Source organism: Chelonoidis abingdonii, chromosome 21, assembly GCF_003597395.2.
Source record: "Chelonoidis abingdonii isolate Lonesome George chromosome 21, CheloAbing_2.0, whole genome shotgun sequence".
NCBI lineage: Eukaryota > Metazoa > Chordata > Testudines > Testudinidae > Chelonoidis > Chelonoidis abingdonii.
In genome coordinates this window covers 4,928,314-4,948,765 of record NC_133789.1, presented here as the reverse complement: position 1 = coordinate 4,948,765, position 20,452 = coordinate 4,928,314, and the positions used below count along the sequence as shown (strand labels likewise).

The following is a 20,452-nucleotide window of genomic DNA, read 5'->3' as shown; positions in this document are numbered from 1 at the left end:
TGCACCCATCACAGCGGGACTCAAGCTCTGACCCGCCCCGCTAGCAGGGCCCTGGGCCCCAGGCCCTGAATGCTCACTGACCCGAGTCAACCTCATTTGTGTGTGGACGGGGCTGGGGCTCAAACATGAGTCAGAGCCTGGGCTCTGTGCAGTATAGACAGACCTTGAAAGGCTTTGCTCTGGGAGTTGAATGCTGGTTAGAAAGACGGTTCTGCCTTTCCCTCTGATGTGGTAGTGATATTCTCGCTGCGCCTAGCAGGGGCTGGCGGGGGTGAATGGCAGTGGATCTGCACTGGGGAGGCGGGAGCTCAGTGGGACGCCAGCATCAGGCTGCCTGCCCTGTCCCCACAAGACTCATGGGGTAGGCGGAGTGGGGAATGAGTGATCTGACCCAGCTTGCACCGCTCCAGACTGGAGGTGACTGGCTAGGGCACGTGGGCTGCTGTGACCCAGACGGTGCACCCCACGCTGGGGCTGCAGCAAAGCCTCGTGCTATACATAGAGCTGGTGTGTTTGCGGGGCTGGGGCTGCGTATTCGGAATACCTTCCCTGTCAGCATTCCAGGCGCTCGTCTTTCAGACAGCTGGTCCCCAGGGAGACCTCCCAGATCCCCTTCTCCTGCATCGTCTCCTCTCCTTCCCTTTGCCTCTGGCCTTGTCTACGCACAGACCTGGCACCAGTGCAACTCAGCTGGTCATGAGGAAGGCCATAAACCAAATTAAGAGAGTCCATGCGAGTGGGTTGCACCGACCTGACTAAATCGGGGTCTAAGCCCATGTCATCAACTCGATCTATACAAGAGGGGAAATCATGGGCCCCATGGAGGGTCTGTCTACACTGCAGCGAGAGGTGTGAATGCAGCTTGTGTAGACACCTCCGAGCTCACTTCAGTCTCGCTGCTCAGGTACCAATGGCAGTGAAACCGGAGCAGTACAGACATCAGTGCGGGTTAGCCAGACGAGGGAGGCCGCTGGGTCCAAGGTGGGCTTGTATAACCCATGCGGCCATGCCTTCATTCTAGCCGCCCTCGCTACATGACCGCTCCTCAGGTATGTCTCCGTGTGCTGCAGTCACACCTCTGACTGCAGTGTAGACCTGCCCTCCAATGGGGACGTGATTTCCCCTTCGTTTGGATGCACCACGTTAATTTTGTGGGTTGATCCTGATTTCGTTAGGTCGGATGGAAGCTCCGTCATTGTTTTCACTGAGGCTGGGATTTCACCTTAGGTCTCTGTCCCCCAGGACTGCTCCTCTTGTTCCCATGTAGCTCTCTGGCCTCTTTTCCCCATAGCCCCGGCTTTCTGCACGTGTGTAAATACACCTCCAAGGCAAACGAAAGTGCGCGCTCCTAAGCAGCGTGTCCTGCGTCTGTCCCTGCCCTGTCTCTTAGTTTGCTGTGCCAGTCTCTTCGCCCTCCCCCTTTAGCATAGCTCCCTGCTGGGTGCCAGCTGTATTTTCCCTGGGCCTGGGGTGTAGGAGTCAGGGGAACTCCAGAAGTGGCTCGTCTGCCCTGAAGAGGTGTAATTAGAGGGGTCTACATGCTCTAAATAAACAAACCGTCACCCAAATCCCTGCTGAGCTGCAAAGCTCTTTCTCTGTGTTTTTAGTTAAAGAGAATTCAAATGCTTTCTCACACTTGGGCGCTGATCTCCGGGACTGGGCTGCCACCAAGTGCTTGCCTCTCTGCATGACTCTCGCCCATAGCCAGGTTAGTACTCTCCGTTCCTTCTGCTCATTGTTGATAGATGTTTAAAGCGCTGATCATCCTGTTCTCTAGTCCGATTTGGCGTCTATAACAGTGTCACACCCCATTTTGTGATTTGTCCATCAGAAATATGATGCACGTTGTGACAGGGCTCCACAACCCCTGAGCAAGGCCCCTAAGCTCCCTGTATTGTCAATGTGGGGAGAGAGGCACCTTACACTGGGATCTACAGGTCTGTTGCTACAGAGGCCTATAGTGGATTTGACCTAGTGATATTGTCCTTCCCGGGTGGGGATGGTGGCGGGGCAACCTATAGTACCTCCATTAGTGCAGCCTGTGGGCACGCTGTCACCCTCCCAGCAGAGAAGTTTGGCTGGAGGTTTCCGGTGCTGCCAATCAGCAATTTCCATTTGGCTGCCAGGGGAAAGCTCATGTCTAGTAACCGTAGGGGTGTGTGTGTGTGTGTGTGTAGTGTGTTAAAATTAGAAGGGGTTGAAAGTTTTCCGATGGGAGAGTTTTCCTTGGAAAATGCTGATTGGATGACACTGAAGCGTTTTGTGGGAACTTATCAATGTCGTCGGCATTTTTGCAGGAAACGATCAATTTGTTACAGTCCTGCTTGAACGTAGTATTTTATAGTCCGGCAAAGTGCTAAAGGGGGAAATGAAACTTTTCAATAGGGCAGTAGGGGATTGTTTCATTTTGTGAAAAATTCCGGGATTTTGACTTTCCCACCTAGTTTTGAAATCTGGGGTTTCCTGTGGGACAGAAATTCCGAATTTCCCAGCTCTAGTTAGGCCTTTATCTAAATCTCTCTGCAAATGGGGCTGGGTACCAGCCACACTCTGGGTGCCAGAAAAGTCAGACACCTCCCCTCCCCTGGCTGTTAACTTTCTCTCTCCACCTGAGCAGCAGAGGATCAGTGAGATCCTGCTTTTAAGAGTGTTGGCTCCCTGTAGCAGCTGAGCTAGAGATCACGAGTTGTACTGCTCTTACCAGTCAAAGGTGTTCACCTCTAGCCCGCGTGATAGACCCTCAGTCTGGAGCTGGTGGTCCTAGGCCGGGCTTCCCAAGACAGGCGCGTGTGAGAGATTTCTCTGACAACTGTGACTGTGTGCCATGGTGCACCGATTCCTTACGCCGGGCTTCATCTGTGGCCGCAGGGCTATTTACAAATGCAGGCATCGCAGCTGGGTGGCCCACGGGACAGCCCCATTCGTTATCAGGTGTTCTGGGCACTCGAAGCACTGTCCGCGTATGAACTCAAACCGATGCGCCCCCATGCCAGACCATGCAAGGAGGCAGAGCTGTTGGCGAGACAGGCTCCAGGGGTCAGCTGGGGCAGGGAGGCGGTTGCTGCTCTGGGCTTATTTCATTTTCTTATGTTCCAGCTCCTTCTTTATGGCCCAAAGCTCTTTATCTCCAGATGTTTTCCTGCCACTCCATCGACATGGGTCTGCACCCGCCAGGCCTCTGTCATGGTTACCCTGTTCTGCCTTGGCAGCCATGTGGGCTTTGCTTCTGTCTCTAACTGCTGTGGTCCTGCCCGGAGTGGGGAACACCCTGTCGCTCCCACCCTTCTCCAGGCACTCCTCTGCCAGCCGTTCCCATGTACTGCCAGCCTCCCTCCCCTTTCCATGTCCCTGAGGCCTCTCTGGAATGGTTCTTGCTCTAAGGAGGATAATCACGATAAACTTACCTAGCCCTGGATGCCGGGCAGCTAAGACTGAGGGGGTGGGAATGAAGGTGTAATCAGGCCAAGGGCTGGTTTTAAATGGATTAATCCTTGGGAGTCACCTTTGGGTGGATCTGATCCCAGAGAGCTTGGGGCAAGAGAAAAGTCTTCAGTGTGCCGGGGCGGGAGGTGGTGGTGGGGGGAGTCCCTGACCCTGACCCCGAGAGTGGGAGTTGCTGGCTGACTCCTCAGTGTCAAGCCTCAGCTGTCAGCCAGACAGTGCTGCGTCTGCTCGCCTGACACCCGAGGGCGGTGATTGCAGGTTGGAACCTGGCCGGGCAGGTTGAGGGGTTAACGGCACCTGCCGAGGCTGCTGCACCCAGGCCCTCGACTTTCAGAGCCGCGCTCCATTAGCTGCCAGGAAGCTGCTGCCTTTGGGGCAGATTTCGGAATCCAGCGATTCCACGTGGGAGACAGGAGCTAGAGTCCACTGGATCCCACCCCCGCCTCTTTCTCTGCAGAGCATTTCCAGCTGTTTGCCCTTGAAACTGACCTGGGTCTATTCACTCCCCTTCCACGTCCTAGTACAAACTATTCCCTTACCAGGGGGGGACACGGGGGTTATCCACAAGAATCCTGCCGAGTGTCTGAATTTGTACTGGCCCTGCAGGGAGGTGATGGATGGAGCCCTTCTTCCCTCCCCCTATCTTGGCTGCCACGAGCCCAGGTGGGGAGCTCTTTCCCATATAAGGTCTGAAATTCAGTTATTGTTTCAACATGGGCTTTATCTGCCCTGGAAATCCTATTAAGCTCTCATTTTTCTGACCCTAATCTCAGCTCACAGTTCGGGAGGGATTAGTGTTTGGCCATCTCCCCTCACCACCCCCCATGACAAAAACAATCTCTCCATCCCAGATCTCTCCATCCTTTGCTGGCCTGTTCCATTTAGAGACATCCTTTCTCCCAGCTCAGAGAGTCATTTGCTTTTTCCATTTCTTCTTCCCTTCTTTGCTTTTATCGGCTCCCCTCCATCTTCCCAGGGAGCTAAGATTTCTCTCTTTCTCATCTCTGGTCCAGGACTGAAGCTAGGAGAAGAGTTACTAGTCCTGAAATCACATGGACTGGTTCCAGTCACGCCCTGGCTGCATGCAGGATATCCAAGGTCCCGGAACTCACACCGTTCTGACAGTGATCTTAGGTTAGCAGCTGCTTTCTTGCAAACTGCTACAATGTAGGAACTGCTGCACCGGATGTGACTTCTGACCTGCCCAGACAATATCCTGTCTCTCCTGGACATGGTCCGGGTGATTCAGAGGAAGACGCCAGGACCTAGGTGAAATAATCTACCCTGCAGGCAAACATTCAGACAGTGGTTGGCATTTGCCCTGGCCGTGATGTTCTTCTAAACAGTTTTTGTACTATCTAATGTGTATCGTCTCATTCTCCATTTCAATGTCTAGCCCTCTCTTGGAACCCATTGAGATCTTGGCCTCGACAACATCCAGTGGCAGTGAGTTCCACAGTTCAATTGTGCCTGGGGTTTTAAAAAAAGAATTTCCTTGTCTCGGCTTTGTTGCCTTCTGATTTCATTGATTCTTTCCTTATTTTGGGGCGATGGAAAAGGACAAATAAGAAGAGCCCGATCCACCATCTCTGTGCTATTCAGTAACTCCGCTGTGTTCCCACTGACTTGCTCCTTCTTTACAGCCCCTGTGCTTAGAGATCGTTGCTTAAACTGTCCTTGAAAGTTAGATTCCAATCTGCAGTCATATGATCAGTGCCTCTAGGGTTGGAGACAGCAGATGCCAAAATCTTCCTAGGGGAAGCGGTGGGGTGCGGGGAAGGTAGTGACTGGAGGTCCCAGACCTCAGCTTTCAAATAGCACAAGGTGTGTCTCCGTGATCAGTTGTCCCTTGGTCTGGGATCAGAAGCTTCCATTCCCTGCTCCTGTCTCACTTCCTCTCTCTTTCCCAGAGCGTGATGTTCTTCTCTTCGCACTGTGGCCAGGTGTTAGTGGGAGTCATTCTGGCAGTGACCGGTCCAGCTGCAGATGTTCAGGGAACAGGACGTGCGCCGGAGGGTGGCGGGATGTGGCTTGCTGATATCCACGCAGGCCTCTTATGCAGTGTGTCGTGCTCTGGCGGGGCGGTGGCGGGAGAGGAGAGGCGCTTTGTGAACTCTGTGGCAGGTCCCAGCTGGAGCGGATGACAGCTCGGGCCCCGGAGGCTGTCACGTGGAAGCGCCAATGAACCGGGTTCCCCGGTGGGGTGTAGCAAGTGCTTTGCGGGGACTGTACTGTTACACAGAGCCCTGGTGACCCACAGCTCCTGACTGTGAACTCGGAGAAACGCAGGCCGCCATCATGGGACATGGGCATGATCCAAGCTGAAAGTTAGGAGTCTGGGGTTTAATTCCGGGCTCTGGCACAGGTCTCTGAGCATCCTTGGGTGACTGTTGTTGTTTGTACCATGGGGGCACCTACCAGCTCCTGAAGAATGGTCAGGCCGAAGGAAATCTGGCCTAGTGGTTGGAGCACCAGCCTGGGATGTGGGAGACGTTCTCTCCTCGGCCACAACTTACCTTGGGTAAGTCACTTAGCCTCTCCGGGGCTCAGTTCCCCATCTGTGCAATGAGTGGAACAGCCCTGCCCTACCTCTCATGGGTCTTGGGAGGATAAATACAGTAAAGATTGCGAGCTGTGCATACTCTGGAGCTGGGGTACCTCCGAGGGACAGTTTGGCTCTAGTGCAGTAAGCAGCAGCCCCAGCACACTCGCTGCCTGCCTGGTGTCAGACTGTGGCAGCGAAAGGACCAGGCTGGAGATGCTGCCTGGGAAGGGATGGGGGATGCTGCCTGAGACGGAGATTGAAGAAGGAGCTGGGTCTAAGTGCTTCCTTCTCCACTTGCTGCTTCTGCGCTACCGTCCCTGGGAAGCCCCCATCCCTCTGAGCTGATCCAAGCCACGTGACTTTAGATCGCTCCGGGCCTGAGTTTCCGCACCTGTAAAATGGGGCGAATCTGTCCCTGGGGGTTGCATGTATTAAATAAAGTAGGTTTCATGTGCAGATCCTTTTATGACCAGCGTCTTAACACACAGAGGCCGTGGCCCATGACCAGTGCTCCTAGGCATAGTCGCCTCAGTACATAGTGACTAATAAGACAAGTACTGAAGTATTGTTACTAACCAGTGAGTTACAGGAGCAGCTCCAGGAGCCTGCCGGGCAGTGGGAACCAATAGACCAGGAGAGGGCAGTAGTAGGCAAGTTTGTCCTTTCTGGCATGCGCTGAGCTTCATGGCACAAGAATGGTAAAATCTGAAGCTGCCTCCTGGGAGAATCTTTTGCTGTTTCTGCTGAAAGGAACTTCCCAGGTGGATGCCTGTTTGTGAGGTGAAGATGGGGAGAAAGGGATGGTTTGGTATAAAGGCTCAGGGCTGGTCTGTCAATGCTCATTCTGCTTGTCGCATCCAGGTCTGGTGAGAGATACCCCTTGTCCCTGCACGTGTGGTCGCTGGAAGGCTCGGAGGGTTAGAAATGCGACCTGGAGCCTTGATCTGTTAGGCCTGGAGGTGGTTCATATCTGGGCCAGGTCAGCAGTGCCTCTGGAGAATGAATGCCTTTTGATCATGCCGTGATCTGGCCATTGGTGGGAGGGGGCAGCGTATATGGGTGGCCTGGCCTCTGCTTACACCTGTTCCGTTGATACAGGAGCCCAGTCAATGATGGGAAATCAAGTCAACTTTTGAAAATAAGTTGCAAGGGACTTCCAGGCTGTCCACCTGCCCTGGCTTCCTCTGCCCGTTTTGGTGGTTTTCCTAGACTGTTTTCCTGTCGATGATAAATCTTTTCCTCTCCCCTGTTTCTGTACAAGAGATCCACACAACACAACAGGCAGAGACTGTGCAAGTGACTAGGCGCAAAGTGCTGTCAAATGCAAAACGTAAACAGTCTGAAAAAAACAAAGGACAAAGAGATATTTCTCTCATCACCATCAGTTCTGTTTGCCTTTTCCCCCGATCCTGCAAAAGCTAATCCACATGCCTAACTGTGAGCCCGTGGGGCTAGTCTTGTGCTTAAAGTTAAGCACGTGTGTGAGCGTTCGTGGTAGGAAAAGCAGCCTCGGACTTGGTAGACCTGGGTGACCTTGGGCAGGTTACATATTTGCTCTGTGCCTCAGTTTCCCCACCTGCGCAATGTAGAGAGTAGCCCTGCCCTGCCTGACAGGAGTGTTGTAAGGTGGGAGATGCTCAGATACTGGTAAAGGGGGCTGGATAAGTGCCAGAGACAGGTTTGTGTGTTCACAAGATTCTGTGAGCCCGTGGGGTGGTCGATGCTAGACAGAGGCAGAAGGTAAAGCCAAGCTCAAAGCTCTGTGTAAATGTGATGAGGGCGATAAACACTGGTCACTTCGCTCTCCTGCCCATTTTTTCCGTTCCACGCGGAAAGGGAATAAATGCTGGTAGTGGACCTGCAGAGGGCTCTGCCGCCCACAGGGAGTCAGCTAAGGGAAAGTGTGTGTGGGTGTGTGCGTGTGTGTGGTGTGTGTGTGAGAGCGAGAGAGAGGGTGTGTATGTGAGAGAGGGGGTGGAGGTAGGGTGACCAGACAGCAAGTGTGAAAAATCAGGACGGGGTTGGGGGGGTAATAGGAGCCTATATAAGAAAAAGACTCTAAAATCAAGACTGTCCCTATAAAATTGGGACATCTGGTCACTCTAGGTGTGTGTATGTGAGTGTGAGAGAGGGTGTGTGGGGATGGGGGCGTGAGAGAGGGGGTATGTGTATGTGGTGGTGGTGTGAGTGTTTGAGAGAAGGGGAGGGTGTGTGTGAGAGAGAGAGGGGGTGTGTTTGTGTGTGTGTTGCATTCTGGGAACTTGCCATATTCTTCCATTGCCCCTGCTCGGCTGTATACTTAGGACACTCCTGTATGAAATGTGAAGTATGTTGGCAGGAGGCCAGTTGCGCTCACATTCCGGCGGGTAGGCTCTGCCCTGCTGAACGCCACCTGACCTTTCCCAGTTCGGGCTGTCAGAACAATACCGGAGCCCGATCCCGCTGCTCTTACTCACATGAGTAAACCCTCCCTTGCTCCGCCGGGCGGTGGGAGAGCCCTGGGTTAGGAGGGGGAGCTGCTCTATTGGACAGTGACCCGCTGCTGTACATTCACGCAAAGCTCCATGTGGGCGCATTAGGAAAGATGTTGATGCAAATAAATGGGAGTAGAATGTTCAGGATCAGCCATTTGGTCTGTTGGTCCCCACGTGGGGTGCCTGGCAGGCCGCCTCTGGCTAATGCTGCTGCCGTGAGTTGGAGAAAGGGGCCTTCTCTGGGGCTGGAAGTAGTGAGTGGGGGGCTGCTGCGAGCCACCCTCGCTTTTCTTTGACCGTATTAAAGATCCTATTAGCCAGTGTTTTCCACCTTTTAAAATGGGCTTTGTGATCCATCCATGTATGTTCTGTTTGGAGTGTGTTGCTCTTACAGGTGTTTATAACGGGCCCATCGCCAGTGTCTCTAGGTGAACTTTGCACCAGTTTAAAAGAATCCACCCTCCACCCCCCAGTAACGGTTGGAGAGTGAGACGTTTCAGCCACCGCTGCCCCTGGCAGGGTCTGAGCCGGCACCCAGCTCTCTTGTTCTTTATCAAATGCCTGAGCCATTCGGCCTGCAGGGCACCTTCCAAACCAGAGCTGTGGGCGTCTGAGAGCGGAGTGGATTGTGCATGACCCTTCCCGAGACGTAGAGGGGAGAAGCAGGACGTGGCCAGGTGCCACCTGAGTGCGCCTGCCCCTGTGGGCAGGTGGAAGCCAGCTCCACTCCACTCCCAGGCAAGTCACTTTTTGGGTTTTAAATAGTTTGATTGAGCAGTTGGAAACAAAAGCCCCTCTCACCCCCCTCCCTGTCCCGCCCAACCCTGTGGGTCGGCGCTGACAGCTGCACAGTGGCCTGTCTCGTTTCTCAGGCTCCACGACTCAGCTTGTTGGGACATGTCGGGGAGACACCAAACAGAGCCGTGTAGCAATCCCCAGCCCACCTTGGAGCAGGGCAGGCTGTGGTGGGAGCTGGGAGGATGTTTCCACGGGGATCCGGGAAGATGGGACGGGTCGAGGGGCTGGCACAATGTGCATAGGGGGTGCGTAAGAGCAGCCGCGTGGAACCTCGTGAGCTAGGATCAGCCTGGACAGAGCATCTTGCTTAGGCTGAAGCTCCCATGAGATGCACACCTCTCCGCCAACTATGTCATGTTAGCTTAGCCAGCATTTCTGACAAAGGCCGGGGGGTGGGTGGGGAGGAAGGGGGCCGTGGAGAGGGAGGGAGTTGGGGAAGGAAAGGAAAAGGGAGGGTGCAGCCTGCCAAGGCTGAATCAGCTGAGAGAGCCAGATAGTCTGTCCCGAGCTTCCTGCTCCATACATGTCGCCCCAGCTGCCCTGGATAAAGCCAGAGGAGTAGGTGCCTACAGTGATGGAAGGGGGTCCCCAGCCATAACTAAGGCCCTACCAAATTCATGGTCCATTTTGGTCAATTTCACAGTCACAGGATTTTAAAAATCGTAAATTTCATGATTTCAGCTATTTAGATCTGAAATTTCACAGTGTTGCAATAGTTGGGATCCTGACCCAAAAAGGAGTTGCATGGGGGTTGCAAGGTTCTTGTTGAAGGGGGTGTGGTACTGCTACCCTTACTTCTGCACTGCTGCTAGTGGCGGCGCTGCTCTCAGAGCTGGGCGGGTGCAGAGCGGCGGCTGCTGGCCAGGAGCCCAGCGCTGAAGGCAGAGCTGCCACCAGCAGCAGCGCAGCTGTAAGGGTGGCATGGTATGGTATTGCCACCCTTACTTCTGTGCTGCTGCTGCCAGTGGGGCTCTGCCTTCAGAGCTGGGCGCCCGGCCAGCAGCCACTGCTCTGCGCCTGCCCAACTCTGAAGGCAGCAGCGCAGAAGTAAGGGTGGCAACATCGTGACCCCCCCAACATAACCTTGTGACCCCCCTGCAACTCCCTTTTGGGTCACAACTCCCAATTTGAGAAACACGGGTCTCCCCCATGAAATCAGTGTAGTGTAGAGTAAAAGCACACAAAAGACCAGATTTCACAGGGGGAGACCAGATTGCGCGGTCTGTGATGCATTTTTCATGGACGTGAATTCAGGTAGGACCCTATCCATAACCCTTGGGGCTTTGCCTTGTGACACGTCTCTGTGACAAAGCCTTTCTGTTATTCCTCCCCTCTGCAGCGAGCTCTTGGTCCAGTTCTGCATGGCGCCCACATCGCTGAGCCAGTGCTAACGGGCCCCTTGCTGTCCATCTCCTCAGAGACCTAGCGATTGAATGGGCCATGCAGATGGGCTATAAATAGGAGGCTCCAGAGCTGTAACTGTGGCATGCAACACATGAACTAATAAATATATTATACGTGTTTCCTGTGGAGTCGTGATCGCAGCCCTTCAGCGACACACTTCCCTCCCTTGCTCTCATTCCTCCTCCAACCGACGTGCTCTTGTGCGTGCTCCCTGCCACTTGCTTTTATTCCTTCTCCGACCGACACGCTCTCATGTGCGCTTCCTGTCGCTGGCTCTTGATCCTTCTCCGACCGACGCACTCTTGTGTGCGCTTCCTGTCGCTGGCTCTTGTTCCTTCTCCGACCGACGCGCTCTCGTGCGTGCTCCCTGTCGCTGGCTCTTGTTCCTTCTCTGATCAGTGCGCTCTCGTGCTTGCTCGCTGTCGCTGGCTCTTGTTCCTTCTCCAACCAACGCGCTCTCGTGCACGCTCCCTGTCGCTGGCTCTTGTTCCTTCTCTGACCGACGCGCTCTCGTGCACGCTCCCTGTCGCTGGCTCTTGTTCCTTCTCCGACCGACGCGCTCTCGTGCGTGCTCCCTGTCGCTGGCTCTTGTTCCTTCTCCAACCGACACGCTCTCGTGCACGCTCCCCCTTGTTCTTGTTCCTCCTCCAACATGCTGTCATGCGTTTTCCCCCTCGGTTGCTGTCATCCATAACTGTGGTATGTAACCCATTGCTTAAATCAGTCTCTGTACCAGATGACTGGATGGTAACTAATGGAAAACCAAGTTTTAAAAAAGGCTCCAGAGGTGATCCTGGCAATTGCAGGCTGGTAAGCCTAACTTCAGTACCAGGCATATTGCTTGAAACTATAGTAAAGAACAGAATAATCAGATACACAGATGAACACAACTTGTTGGGAAGAGTCAGCTTGGCTTTTGTAAAGGGAAATCATGCCTCACCAATCTATTAGAATTCTCTGAGTCAGTCACCAAGTGTGGATAAAGGTGATCCAATGGATATAGTGTACTTAGACTTTCAGAAAGCCTTTGGCAAGGTTCCTCACCAAAGGCTCTTAAGCAAATTAAGTGGTCATGGGATACAAGGGAAGATCCTCTCATGGATCAGTAACTGGTTAAAAGACAGGAAACAAAGGGTAGGAATAAATGGTCAGTTTTCACAGTGAAGAGAAGTAAACAAAGGAATCCCCCAGGATCTGAACTGGGACCAGTGCTCTCAGCGTAGTTATAAATTATCTGGAGAAAGAGGTGAACAGTGAGGTGAGTAATTTTATATCAGATGCAAACTCTGTCAAGATAAATCCAGCGCTTGCTATGAAGAGCTACAAAGGGATCTCACAAAACTGTGTGACGGGGCAACAGAAGGGCAGATAGACTTCGGTGCTGATAAATGCAAAGTAATGCACATTGGAAAACATAATCCTACCTCTACATATACAGTGATGGGGTCTAAATTAGCAGTTACCTCTTGAGAAAGACATTTTGGAGTCACCATGGATAGTGCGCTGAAAACATCTGCTCAATGCACCGCAGCAGTCAAAAAAATTAACAGAATGTTGGGAATCATTAAGAAAGGGATTGATAATAAGACAGTACGCATCACGATGCCACTGTATAGCTCCACGGTACACCCACACCTTGAATAGTGCTTGCAGTTCTGGTCACCCCATCTCACAAAAGATGTGTCAGAGTTGGAAAAGTACAGAGAAGGACAATGAAAATGCTTAGGGACGGGGACAGCGTCCGTGTGAGGAGAGACTAATCAGATTGGGACTGTTCTGCTGAGAAAAGAGATGACTAAGGGGGAATGTGATAGAGGTCTATAAAATCATGACTGGGGTGGGGAAAGGGAATAAGGAAGTGTTGTTTATCCCTAGTACAAGAACCAGAGGTTACCCAATGAAATTAATAGGCAGCAGGTTTGAAACCAACAAAAGGAAGTACCTACTCTGTGGCACTTATTGTGAAGATCCAACATATAAGTGGGTTCAAAAAAGAATTAGAGCAGTTCCTGGAAGAGAGGTCCATCAATGGCTATTAGCCAAAATGGTCAGGGACGCAACGCCATGCCCTGGGTGTCCCTAAACCTCCAACTACCAGAAGCTGGGACTGGGTGACAATGGACTTGTTCTGTTCATTCCCTCTGAAGCACGTGACATTGGACACTGGGCTAGCTGGGCCGTTGGTCTGACCCAGCGTGGCCATTCTTGTGTGCTTCTATCCCTCTGATTGCTCTCATGCACACTTCCCCTTGATCTCATCCATCCAATGGTCCACGCTGATGACAGCTTTTTCCCTCTCCCATCCAGCACATGTGCCCTGTCTCCTGTCCAGGGCATGCTCGCGTTCCACATCTAACATACACTCGTGCGCCCTCTCTCGTTTTCTGATTCTCCCCCTTGCTCTGTTGGGCTGAGTGCACTGCACCCATTTAGTCTCCAATGCACTTGTCACTGAGGGATCTGCTGGGGCAGAGGAGGGGTCATTGCTTACAGCCAACAACCCAGGCCTTTATGTAAATTGCTACCTGTATTGTTGAGGCTACTCAGATCCCAGCAGGCACCTGTGCCCCCAAGTGAGATGAATCTGATTGGCTGGTCACTGCTTTAGCTCCTGTTATGTTGATACCCCAAAGGTGGGGGGTGTTTGTACCTGTGTGGTGGGGGGAGCTGATTCCCCACCCACCGGCATGTCTAGCCTGGGGAGGCTTCTTGCGGTGTTGGCTGGTGAGGATGAGCCCAGAGAGGTGGAAGGGGCAGTGCCTGCTGGCAGCTGAGTCCCTGGCCCCTGGAGGCTGAGGGATACAATCCGAACAATGATTGGCATTTCCCCGGAGCGGCTGCACATGCTTGTCCTCAGACACTAGAATTGCAAGAATGCTCCGTGGGACCCGCTTATGTGGGGCCTGGCCACAGGCAAGGGGGCCCGTCTTGCACGGTGCTGACCCAGTGGGAGAGGCAAGACTCTCATCATCAAAGCCAGATGATTGCCTGAGATCTGCCCGAATCCTCCCACCCCCTCCGTGAGTCTGCTCAGCCTTCTCTCTCCCTGAGAGGTGGGGAGGGGAGGGAAACTCACTGCTAAATACTCCCTGCCCCTTTCACCTGCCAGGCCCTGGCAGGAGGACTGCAGAGCGGGAGTCCCCCCCATTTTAGCAGCCTGAGGCTTGGCTCTGCTCCTCTCCTCCCATAGCCCCATGCTGCCCACACTGGGAGGGGCTACCCACCTTCCACCTCCGGAGCCCCCTCTGCCCCACAATGGGCTGGGTTTGCCTCTGATCCCTCAGCCACCCTCCTTTGCCCCAATCCCAGCAATGGGGCAGTCCTGGCTTCCTGGCCCAGGTCCCTGCCCTGGGACAAGCACCGCGCTCCTTCCCTTCTGCCTTGCACCAGCCACTGACCTCTCCCCCTTGGCTCCCTGCCTCGCTAGCTCCCGCCAAGCTAAAAACTGGCAAACAGGAAATGAGAGGAACAAACATCGCCATGGAAATAGCCTGGGCTTCTGTCCAATCCTCCCCACGGCAGGCGGCTGGACCCCCCGCCTTGTGTTTCCAAGCGCCAGCTCCGTGCCCCACTTAGGTGGAGCCCATGTGCAGGAGGCCTGGGGGCCGTTGGGGGCTGGATGATCAGTGTCCGCATGGCCTGGGCAGTGCCACTTCCTTTCCCCTTCCTGTTAATACCCACCAGGCTGAGGTGTCCTCTCCCTGTATTGGGGCCCAGGCCCTCCTGGCTCTGGGTTGTAGCAGCGGTGAGACTGTAGCTGTGTCCAAGCCTGGCCGGAGGCCTGGAGGGGCTCAGGGGTTTGGTGCATGTCGGGGGAGCACCTGGCAGGCCAGCCCCGTGGCAGAACAGGCCGGGACTGCAGTCAGGGTGTGTCTGCTGGTCCCTTGGCAGCACCATGTTACAGTGGTCTCTGTCCAGGTCCTTATCTGGCCCCCAGCGCCATGGTATCTGAGCGCCTTGCCCCTGAGAGGCAGCATTTTACAGATGGGAAGCTGAGGCCCAGAGAGTCTGTGGCTGGGGATTGGATCCGGGTTTCCTGAGCCCCAGGGCAGCTCTGTATCGACTAGGCCATCCGTCTTCCCCTGCCCTTGTTTGTTGCAGCCTGTCTGCCCCTCACTCTTTCCAGTGTGCTGCAGGTGAAATGATCTGAGGGTGTGTCTCGCACACAGTCTCAACCTGACTGCTTGTCCCTTCAAATCAGCCCCTTTGTCCTCTTCATCATCCTGGTTCTTCCCCTTCCCCTGTCCCTGCCCTGATTCCATGGCCCCACACCCTGCCCCTTCCTGCCCCTTTGCAAACTGTCACCTGTTTTCTATGCCCCTACCTCCTCCTAGGCTGATCTCCCTCTTCCAGCGCAGCAGAGACTAATCAACCTTCTTTATGTTACAGTAGCCAGAGTTGTCAGCCACAGAGGGAGAGGCAGTCCCTGCCACCAAGAGTTCACAGGCTAAATGAACCAAACAGGCTCAGGGTAACTGGGGAAACTGAGGCACGGTTTGTCCAAGGTCAGTGGCAGAGCTGGGTATAGAATTCAGGGGTCCTGAGTATCAGCCTAGCCACTTGGCCTCTCTGCTCTGACATCATCTCCTTCTCCTCCTCTCTCAAAGCTTCATCATACTACGGGTCTGCCTAATCTCTCTCTGCTCAACCCATCTTCCCACGCCTCCCTCTGGCCTCGCATTGTGTTCTCACTGCCTTGTGTGTCCAGGCCCTTGAATGTGCTGGGGAGGGGACAGTGCAGGGTGAGTGAAGATGCTCTGTGGTGCTGGGTTCTTAGAACATTGCCTCCTTCCCCCCCCCCCCTCCTCCCGCTAAGGGATTTTACCCAGCTCTGGCCTGGAGGGACTAATATTAATTAGCACTTTTCCAAAGGCGGGGAAGTTTCACAGCAGCTCAGTGGCAGAGCCAGGGATCGAACCCAGGAGCCTTGGCACCCAGTTCTGTGCCTCTAGTCTCTGGATCACCCTTCCCTCCTTTCTAAGAATTCAGTCCTGGGCTCCCGACGCAGCCTAGAACCCAACTTGCCCCTGGAGCAAGAAGGTCTCAGACTCTTTTCAATCCTGTGCTTCCCCCTCCCCACTGCTCCACAGAAGGATCTTAGCGGGGATCTGGGGAGAGTGCCCTCTCTGGGGTTGAGGGGGAAATGTCGCACCCCATGGACCACATCTGGCCTGGAGGAGACAGCTTCCAGCCCCTGAGCTCTCCCATTCTTGCCTTGCAGTCCTGCTCCCATAAAGCAGGGGCATCAAGATGCACTCAGCTTGGGGCACCTCCCGCTCCTTGAAAAGCTGGTCTCTTGAGATGACACCGTGAAGAGGAGGGGCTGGGGCTCGGGGCAGGGTAATTTATCCCCCAGGCTCTCTGGAGGAAGCTTGCCATCCTTGCCTGCCTGCTGCTTTAGGATAAAGCCAGGATTTGCCACACAGGGGAAGACCATTGGGCCGTCCAGTCTGGCAGCCTGCCGCTGGCTGGGGCCTACGTCTGATGCTTCAGAAGTGAACCCACCCTTCTCGTCACCAGGCTGGTATGGCAGTGCAGTAACATGGGCGGAGGCACATAGGAAATTCCTTCCTGTCCCCGCGACACTGATCCTCAGACACCCTGACGAGTGAGATCCAGCCGCCCCCGTTTCTGGTTCCAGGCTGCCTTGAAACTTTCCAAGTGCTGGGGCCTCCGCAGCTTTCAGGTGTCGAGAGTTTTCCCCAGGGTTTTGACTTGAAAGGGACAAGATCCTGAGGTCTCTCGGGCTGGCTCGGGTTCTGTCCTGTTGAGTGGCCGATAGTTTGTCAGGGACTGAGCTGAATGGTGCCCTCCAACGTCCCCTGGGCCACGAAGAGGCATGATGCGGCTATTTCACTGGTCAAGTATCCGCAATAACAAATACAATAACTGGAAAGCAAAGGGTGGCTCAGGGGATGATTCATGGCAAGTCCAGAGGTCTTGGCTGTGCTGGATCTAATCAGAATCCTGGTCAGCATGACCTTGAGGTCGCCGGGTGAACCCGGCTGAGGCTGAAAGTGACTGAAAGTCGTTCTCGGCTGGCAGCAGTTTAGAGCGGTAGGATTTGGAATGTTCCCAGGCCGATTGCTAATGGGCGAGTGTCCACCTCATCATTACGATGGGTGCTCAGTGACTCCGCGAAGGGGGGCCAAGGATGAAACGGGCTGTGGTGACCCGGTCTTAGAGGGGGCCCTAGTGGGTGAAGCATTGTCTTGGGGGCCGTTGCATGGGGGAATCCCAGGCCTGGTTCCTGAGCACTGGCTAGCCAGTCTCTGGGCAAATGCTCGGCTTAGAGAGAGAACAAGAAGGGAAGAGAATGAGGAAGTAGAGATGGGAGTCGCCTGGCTCTGAGAATGTGTCCTGGCGTGATCCCTCATGCTCCCCAGCTCTGCCCTGCCTTGTGTCCACTCCTCAATGCCCCCTTTCATTCAAGGACCTCAATGCACTTGGCAGAAGTGGGTCAGGCTCATCACCCCATTTCATAACTGGGGAAACAGTGATGCACGGAGCAGGGCTGGTGAGTCAGCCCCCTGTCAGCTCCAGGAAGAGAACCCAGGAGTCCTGACTCTGGCTCTAGTCACTAGACTGCACTCCCTCCCTCCCCCCCTTCTCTTGGTGGGTGCAGGGCTGCCAGGCTGGGAAGCGAGTTGAGGAAGGAAGGAAGAGGCCAGGAGGGAGGGAGAGGAGGAAGCTGGAGGATTAAAAAAAAAAAAAGTATCAGCAAAGTGAAACTTCCACCCCCCTGCACTTGTGTCAGCTGGAGGGGGCTGAGTCGCCTAGCCAGGCAGCGCCAGAGGGGGTGGGAGGGCGGGGTGATGCTGGGTGGCCTGATAGCCCAGAGCAGCTGCAGGCAGAGTGTGTGCATTCTCTCTCGCTATCTGTCTGTCCATCCGCCTGCCTGCTCCTGCCTCAGCTCAGCCTCTGCTGGTTCCCCGTGTGGCTGGGAGCTGGCTTTCTGGCGTCCATCGAGGGGTTTCAGTGCCTTCTCGGTGGGGGCGGGGGCGTGTGTGTGTTCGGGACAGCGTCCTGGGGGGTGTGGGGGGCGTGGACGTGTATCTGGCATGCCCAGGAGTGGAACGATCAACATTCATCTGTGATACACCAGACGATAGAGCTGACTCCAGCTGGCAGCCAGGGAGGGCTTTTACACCAGACTCTCGGCTGAAGTTTAGGGGCGAGCTGAGGGAAGCAGGGAGCAACCTGTGCTGTTCCCTCTCCACCGATGGATCTACAGGGGACGGGCACCAGCTGCACCAGGGACTGACATCCATTCAGCTCACTTACCTCTCCCAGAAGAATCTTTAGTTCGCTCCTTCCGCCCTGTCAAGGACTTTCCAGGGAGAATCTCTCCCTTCCCCTTTGCTGGATGGTGGAAGAAGGCGTGGGCAGCGGGGACAGGGCACCCCACAGGGGGCTGCGAGGACCCCGTCGTCCTCTGGTTGCGCCAAGGAACATGTCGGTGGTGGGCAAGACCCTGTGGAGCGTGGAGCGGGTGGGGAATGGCTGGCGGTTTGAGCAGCCCATCGGAGTGGACTGCAGCTCGCCCGAGCCCCGCTGCATCTGGTTGAGCAGCCTGCGGAATGACAATGGCGACCTGGAGCACAGGTGGTACCATGCCAGGGCTGCCCTCCCCAGGCAGAAACATCGCTCCCACCCTCGGCTGGAGACACGCCCCAAGGTGAGAGACGCGTTGGCTCGCCCTGGTCACCGCACCCAGATCCCATTTCACTCTGGAATGGGGGAACCTGGGGAGGGTGGATCCGGTCCTTGTAGCCTTAGTTCACTGTCCTATGGGGATGTAAATACTTTTGGAGGGTACGTGAACGATTTGGGGGGGCATGTTTACTAAATCTCTAGTGGATGGGCACTAAGCTGTAGAGGGGTCACTGGAGACCAAGTACTGCTTTGTGCCCTGATTAGTACTTGGGACTAACGAGTGATGCCCGTGAGCGTGGCACCTGGGGCAAAGACCCCAGCTTGGGTGGAGGTCTGCTAGCTTTTGTTCCACTGTAATAGGAGTGGGTTGGGTCTCTTGCTCCTAGGACTTTACCCTCCTGCCCCAGGTTTTGCCAGGAGTATGGGGGAGGTGACTGGGCATGGCATTGGGGTAAGGTGCCTGCAGGGTCAATCTCCAGGGGTGTATTTCATGGTATCCCTCTCCAGCACTTCAGCACGGAGGGCTGTGCCATTCCTTTGCTAAGGCAGGTCTTACCTCTTTTCCTGGTTACCACAACGATCTTGATCTTTGATCTAAGAAGTCCTGAAGGGTACCTGGCCCTGCTGTTTAGGAAACCTGCCTGGTGCCCTCCAGCGGCTGAAGTTAATGGGGTGCTGCAGCTCTCGACCCCAGCGTCAGAGGCCTGGAGACAGGATTTCTCCATCAGGGAGGTCTTTGGCTCTGCCCAGTCGAGATCCATTGGATCCATTTAGGGTCTAACATACGATGACTCTTCGTTCCTGTTGCTGTTGGATGCCATGTGGTGGGTTATCTGCTTGGTCTTATCTCTGTTGAGGAGATGATCTGGGTTTGTGGGATGGGGATAGTGGAAGTCATTCCCTACCCTATATCGCAGTTCATATCTTCTCAGTGAATGGTGGCCAGATACTCCGGCTTAGCAATGTGGGTGATAAACGCGAATGGAGCAGGTCCTGGGTTTATTGGCGTTAACGTGAGTTTGCCTGAGTGCGGCCCACAGTAAATATATGGGGTTGGGAAGGAAAGTGAGTGAAGTGTGGAGGGGATGTGGGGAGCTGGGAAAAGAGGGGACAAGGGGACCCTAAAGTTTGGGGTTCCACCTGTGTCTCCTTGGGGATCCATTGCTTCCTGCTCTCCTGAGCTGCTGCCGGAGTGCCTAGTGCGTGTCCAGAACAGTGCTAAGAGGCTGTTTGTAAGTTCACTATGTGGGTGCTTGGATGGTCATACATCCACCATCCCTTCTGAGGGCTGTCGAGTCGGCTCACAATGAGGGACAGAATGCAAAGCAGACAGAATGAGAGAGGCGAATGAATGACCGCAGGGTGAGGAACATAAAGGGAGGGGGTTAAGGTTTCTCTGTGTTTGTGAACCCAGGGATCTGCCAGCCGGTAGTGAGTGAGTCAGTGATGGCTTTGTGCCCAGCGTCGAGATGACCGGCTTGCACAAATCGGTACTGTGATTAGTTTTCATGTGGGTTGTTTATACACAACATTGGGGCAGCCTTGTTGAGTGATCTAGTGCAGGGGGCTGGGGATGTCTGGACTTACTGCTATGTGACCCTGGGCAAATCACTTGCCTCCTCTGTGCCTCTGTTTCTCCATCTGTAAAATGCAGATAATATTTACCAGCTTCACATGGGCTCTGAATTAGTTATGTGCTGGGAGCCTCCTAGAACAGGGACTGTAAGACGTTCAAGTTGCTGCTGTTATGTTCAGAGCAAAACTGAGACGTGTGTAACACTGAAAGAATCTGGTGCAAGGGACGTGCCCACAGGAAGGAATCGCCCCCTTCCCCCACCACCCTTTGGGGAGTCAGGCATCAGTCTGTGAGGCTTCTTTCATCGTCCTTTCTGGGTAACTGCGGGTGACTCTCATCGCCAGCAGATCTGCGCATTTCATGGTGAATGTCAGCGGCGCAGCGTTAGGGAGTGGACCCCGGCCAGTCACAGCACCTTGGGATGCTTCTGTCCTCAGTGAAAATAAAAAGAAGGGGGGAAAATTGGCTTCCCCCACGGCAAGGGAAGGAAGGAGCCTGGGGGAAGGGTGCCAGATCAGAGACTGAACTTGGCCTTTCCTGATGCTCAAGGTGGGA

At 54.5% G+C, this 20,452-nt stretch overlaps 1 protein-coding gene across 6 annotated transcripts in view; it reads left to right on the top strand.

Annotated features, from left to right (window-relative positions):
* The window catches only part of ARHGAP23 (Rho GTPase activating protein 23), a 131,047-nt gene that overhangs the window by 40,168 nt on the left and 70,427 nt on the right, over positions 1–20,452 (top strand). For 2 of the 6 annotated variants that reach the window (XM_032791387.2, XM_032791388.2), the window contains exon 1: positions 17,693–18,343. The exons of 1 other annotated variant lie outside the window; for it this stretch is intronic. In XM_032791387.2, the coding sequence (XP_032647278.1) occupies positions 18,032–18,343 (312 nt within the window). In that variant the 5' untranslated portion in view covers positions 17,693–18,031. Of the gene's footprint in view, positions 1–17,484; positions 18,344–20,452 lie in introns of those variants that run through there. 3 more of the 6 variants (XM_032791382.2, XM_032791380.2, XM_032791381.2) reach the window with 3 other exon arrangements.